The following is a 6,000-nucleotide window of genomic DNA, read 5'->3' as shown; positions in this document are numbered from 1 at the left end:
TGAAACCTATCCGACCACCTGTCCCACATACGGAGAAGTAGCACTGGTCAACAGTGAGCAGATCATGGGGTATTCCCAGTGGGCTCTGGTCCACCTTCTACTGTGGTGATGTCCAAACTTTTCCCATACAGGGGCCTTTTTCAAAAAAAAAAAGTAACATTGAAAATATTCTAAAATTTTATTAAGTATAATACACAATTATATTTACTGAACAAAACCTTTAATGAGGATTTTTTTGATAATTAACAAAATTTTAAATGTTTTAGTTCACTTTCTGAGCGGGCTGTAGGGTAGACACCTCTGTGAATCAACGGTAAGCACCCTGTTCGAAAATTAGAAAAGTGATTTTCTTTTACTCCGGCAAATAATCATCTGTTGTTTTGCAGAAGTACGTTATCCACATTTTTCCATAAATTTTCCCTATCTCTGTTTATGTGGTCATAGTACCTGAATCTCCAAATGACACTGACATTTTGGACAGTTTCAAAAAAAAAGAAAGAAAAAAGAAAAGAAAAATATCAAATTTAAGAACTAGTAACAATACCGATGACGAGAGAAGGAAAATGAGGACAACAAAGGTATTAAACCTTCTAAACATGAATTGTTAGCATTTGGTGAAAATAAAGTTAGAAAATTCAATTAGAAAATTACAGTTAATTGAAAGAGATGCAATTCGTGGATTTCCGGAATACCCAATTGAAAAGATGGTTTCGGAAGAATTGAAGCATTTGATGGATGCTCTGAGTGCGATACCAATTTCATTGAGTGAATGTGAATGAGGATTTTCACAAATGAATCTGATCGCCAGCCCAACCAGAGCTTCGTTGATAAAAAAAAAAACAGTTTCTTCACTACTATTTCTTAATATTGTAGGCCCCACCACTGACCCGCTTCAATCCAGCAAAAATATGTCGATTCTTGCCTGCTTCAGAAATGTCATTCAGCAAGAGACACACGAAGAGGAAGAAAAGAAGTCGGCATAGGGTGTCGGATGAAAACTTAATAAAAATTTGGAATATTCTACAAAAACTTTATTATGAAATTATTTTTAGGGACCGTAGTCTAATGAAGTATAATGTCACTCAGTTGTCTGTCTGTCCATCCATCTGTCACAGCATTCTATCTCTGGAACCACTCAACCTATTGACTTGAAATTTTGCATGGGTTTGTACATCATGTGGCCAACTTAACACCATACTGATTGTTATTGACAAAAATTTATCTGAGAAATGGGGGTAAAATGTGGGGGGGGACAAAATTTCAACAATCTATAACTTATTATACACAGTTGGAAAGAGCTCAACTAGTAGGTTTAAAATATAATTTAAAATATTTTTAAAATTAAAAATGGTGGCGCCAGACAGGAAAATTTGAGTAATTTTCGTGTTTGCATCACTAATGGAGCTAAAAATTTAAAAATTATATTAACTATGCGTTATTCAATGCTTATCGAGGGAAAACTATTCCGATTGAAATGTATCATTTACTTTTTTGTGTTAAAATTAAAAAAAAAAACAAACAATTTTTTTATTGCACTTCGTTAGCGTGCTTCTTTGTACTAAGTAACTCTCCTTTTGGTGACAAAAAGGTTGCTAAATAGTTAGTTAATAATTCTATCAAGGTCATTTATACATTTTGCAACGAGAAGTATTTTTTAACATATTTCAAAGCTGGAGTTGTCCCGGCAAGGAGGTACTCAGAGAGCCCATGTTGAGGTGGCGGTGGTGGGGAAGGCACCTGTGTGGAGTCTTGCCCGTCCCTCACCTGCTAGTCACTTATCCTGCAAGACTTTTAATTGCTTCTCTCTCTCTCCAGGAAGAAGGCGGAGTCGTTTCTCCCAACCTTGTCATTCACAACAACTGGAAAGATTCAAATAGACAACGTTTTCGTTAGTTCCTCAGTTTTAGGCCAAGCCTGGATACTAGAAACTTTTTTTTCAGTTACCATAAAGCTCTCTATTTGAGATACTACACTAACGGCCATTCGTGACTACTGACCCTTCATCCTGAGTGCCCGGCACTCAGTAGTTGACCGATTTATTTATTTATTTTACTTATTTTTTTATATACTTGAATAATAAATTTATGCTTAATAAACTGTGTTAATATACTAAATTTGTCGTTCTTATTCCAAAAAACATTACTTCTAAAGTAACAATATCAGGAAAAAAAAATTTTAGAGTACTTTTTATATCCTTTTAATTTCAGTTTTTCCTGATAGCAAAGAATGAGCACCGGCACCTATATTTTTACAAAAAAAGCGCTGATACTATCTATTTAATTGATTAATTATATTTTATTATAATTTTTTATTCTGGTGAACCATTGTGATAGCATCCCATTTACTGCAAATTTCAGCATCTGAGACTAGGCACCTGTGAGGTGATCCGATTGAGGTGTATAAGGCCTTGGATGGTTTGAGCAAGCTCAGTGCTGATGAAATTCTTCCTCTTGCTCAGATTAAGCTATCAATTTCCACAGCTTCCATCTGTCGCTGTGGAAGTTGATAGTTTAAATAAATTCAAGGAAGAACTAGACACTTTTGGAGTGAATGGATGGGTCAAATAGGAAATTATTATTGTTTTTTTTTTTTTTTTTTTTTGGCTGATGATTTTTTTTTTTTTTTGGCTTGCTTTCTTGCATCATATGCTTCTACTAATGCTAATCTTAATTCCCCACTGCATATGAATTTTTTGCCTTCACATTAAAATAATGTATCTCTTCCCTTTCCATCTGCTTCTTTGAATTGGTCAACATTCGGGGAACTCATTGTGTAAGTGCCCTTCTGTATCTGAGAATAGCCAGAGCAGCCTGCACCCAATCCCACAAAATGTAAAACAGGATGCAAATGTCTCTAATCTTATTGGCACTTCATTGGTTACCTTGTTCAGTTTTGTAGTTGGTCTACTGCTATGTTGTTAATGGAGGCGCCGCCGTAGCCAGGTGGGAAGGAGCAGCAGTGCGTAGCACACGCTTCTTGATTAGACCCGGGGTTCGAGCCCGTCACCACCAAATATGGAGGATGCGGAAAGGTCAGGGAATGACCACCGCATATGCCGGAGCAGTATGGCCTTAGTTGCTAATGATCGTAAAAACCAAATAACAAACAAACAATGTTGTTAATATTTCCACACCCAACCACAAATGTCCACATGGTCATCATCATACTCAGTTTTCATTTGCCATTGAATTTTGATAAATGAAATGTCCTTTGCAACCAGAAATATGATAATTTTATACTACTTTTATTAACAGTATGTTGTTACCATCTACCATGCTGCCTAAGACAATTACTTCTAGTAGAAAAATCATGAAACCGCACCCATCAGAGCGAAGAACAAATATATAGACTGCACTTTGCCTCGTCCAACTGTGGTTAACCATTTCGAAAAATGGTTTTGGGCAGTTTTGCAGCATACCCTTAAATATTTTATGCCTTCAGAAATTTCATTTTTGAACCTAACACAATTTTAATGTAACAAAATTTTCAAAAGAATATTTTTCATTTTATTCAGAAGCATAAATATTTTTGTCATGAGAGCAAATTTTAGTAGCTGATGAAGTTTTTTTTTTTTTTTTTTTATTTAGGTGCTGCAGGGATCAGGTGTAATAATATCTATATGCATCAAAATGTTCTTGAAAACATTTTGTTAGGCAGAGTTGCAGTAACTAACTGGGTATTTACCCAGTGGTTTCCAGACAGCAAGAATGGGGAACAAGTTATCATGTTGTAATTGTACTAGTCCTAGGTTGGACAGAAAATTAGAAGACAATTACTCTCCAGATGAAGAAGTCCACCAAGAAGAAAGTGTATCAAACCTTCAGCACATCAGTGAGAGGGAACCAGAAGGTAGTTACTTATGTTTAATTGCATTATATGTTTAGTTTCCTTTTATTTATTTTTATTAACCCTGGTGTGTGCGTGCGTGCGTGCGCGCGCACACACGCACGCACACAGTTTCATAACATATGAGACATACATTCAAGATCGATTAAGGACTCGAAAAAAATGAAAAGTTTATGTAAACACTTCTGACTTTGAACAGTTATGGAGCTTTGGCTATTTGAATTTTAAAAAATGACTAAAGAGTTTTCAATGGTAAAATAATAAAATAACAACTAAGAATAAGCAGGCACAAGCCCACTAAAATGTTTATTTATATTACGTACTTATTATGAAATGCCCTCTGTGTGTTTTTCATGTATAATATAATATCAATATAGATACACCATAGTTAACCCATAAAACTAAACTATGTACATATTGTAAAGGCATCATTTTAATTATATCTCATATTGTGGCTACCTTCACACGATACCAGGTATTGCCCTACTTCAAATAAGTAAAGCTTCTCTAGTAGAGAAGACTGCTGTTACTTATTCTTATAATTTTATCGGTTAACTGTGGTGTATCTACACCAATATTATATAGTTAATTTAAACCCATATGTAATTATGCCTTGTGCATTTAGTCTTTAAATACAGTTTTTCATGTGTAAACTCTGAAGTAGGTATGTATACATTTTTCATGTTTGGGCCTGTGTAATATTTCTTCTTAAATCCACCCATTGGAAGGAATGAAATCCACTCAAAGCCTATCAGCAATTCCGATGCCCATCTCTCTTAACAAATTGCCATTAACTGGAACATTTGGAGCAGATATCTGCTTGAACCAAACCACTAATGCCTTCTCCACATCTCCATATTTTCCAGTTTATCTCCTTTTAACTTTACATGAAACATTAAGGGCATTTGAGTTCAACATTTATTTTTGTGACATAATTCCATTTACTGTAGAAATTGCCATATTAATTTTTTTTGCCACCTGTGTGCAAAGAGGGATTTGATGTCACTGTTTTTATGACATCAAGTTTTTGTTTTAATGTCAAAGCCTTTCTTTTTTATTCCTTTGGAGTTCACCCTTCCAAATTAGAAAATTATAATATAGTATAATATATGATTAATATTTGTAGTGTTATAATAAAACTGCCAAGGAGGAACAAATAATTAGAGCCAATATAGTAGATAAACAAAAATAGTCATTCTTTAAAGAATTAGCAAAAATACTAATGGTAATCTACAGAAGTAAATAAAGTTCAGCTTTCAACATATCTTAAAAGGTCACAATTACAATAAGATACAGCAACAATGTACTAAGTCAGTGTTTCTCAACCTTTTCGTTGCTTCGAAACACTTTTAAAGATGCTAAAATTTTATGGCACACTACAATCTGTTATACAGTAAGGCCCCCATATCCATGGGGGATACGTCCCAAGACCTACCGTGGATGGCTGAAACCGCAGATATAAGTGAACACCTTCTGACCCTATATATATATATATATATTGATTTTCTTGTACATACATACAAAGTTTAATTGATAAATTAAACACACAATAAGACATTACCAACATTAAATATAGTAATAATAAAGTATAGCAAACTCCTGATTTACTGGGATTGAATTAACTGAAACACTTCAAGACTCCAAATAAAAAAAATAAAAAAATCAACCAGAAATCATAAAATTCAAGTAATAACTAGAATAGGTATAAAGTGATATTTTGCAAGTCTTAAATAAGCAACAAAAACCGGCGTTATAAGTCATCATTGGGAGATTAGTGTACCTATTATTTTGAAACCCCCCGCTGTCTTCACACCTACCACTCAAAAAAAAAAAAAAAAAAAAAAAAAGAGTCAAATGTTTATTTTGATTTAGTGCGTCGCGTTGATTGTTGTGTTCCATTGCACCCCAAAAGGACAAATTTTGTTTTGTTATTTATGTCGGGGATGTTGGAATTTTTTTTTTTTTTAATATTATATTTAATATTTAAAATTTTATATTTAGCTATTTATTTATTTTATTTATTATTATTTTATTATTATTTTTTTTTTTTGTTTAGAAATCACGAAAATGATGGGCAAACCGCAAGAGTTATGCTTTCAATTAAACAAAAACTTGAAATTATTCAAAAGTTTGAAAACGGTGCATCTGTTAAAT

At 33.6% G+C, this 6,000-nt stretch overlaps 1 protein-coding gene across 1 annotated transcript in view; it reads left to right on the top strand.

Moving 5' to 3' along the window:
• The first annotated feature begins 3,592 nt into the window (after positions 1–3,592).
• Positions 3,593–6,000, top strand: part of CycY (cyclin Y) — a 96,053-nt gene continuing 93,645 nt past the window's right edge. The window contains exon 1 of the mRNA XM_090385576.1: positions 3,593–3,849. Coding sequence (XP_090241702.1) covers positions 3,708–3,849 — 142 coding nt within the window. The 5' untranslated portion in view covers positions 3,593–3,707. The remainder of the gene's footprint in view (positions 3,850–6,000) is intronic.

Source organism: Mastigoproctus giganteus, chromosome 1 (genome assembly GCF_048544385.1).
Source record: "Mastigoproctus giganteus isolate SK-2022 chromosome 1, ASM4854438v1, whole genome shotgun sequence".
NCBI lineage: Eukaryota > Metazoa > Arthropoda > Arachnida > Uropygi > Thelyphonidae > Mastigoproctus > Mastigoproctus giganteus.
Note: the sequence above shows the minus strand (reverse complement) of the source record. Positions and strands in the feature narration are given on the sequence as shown.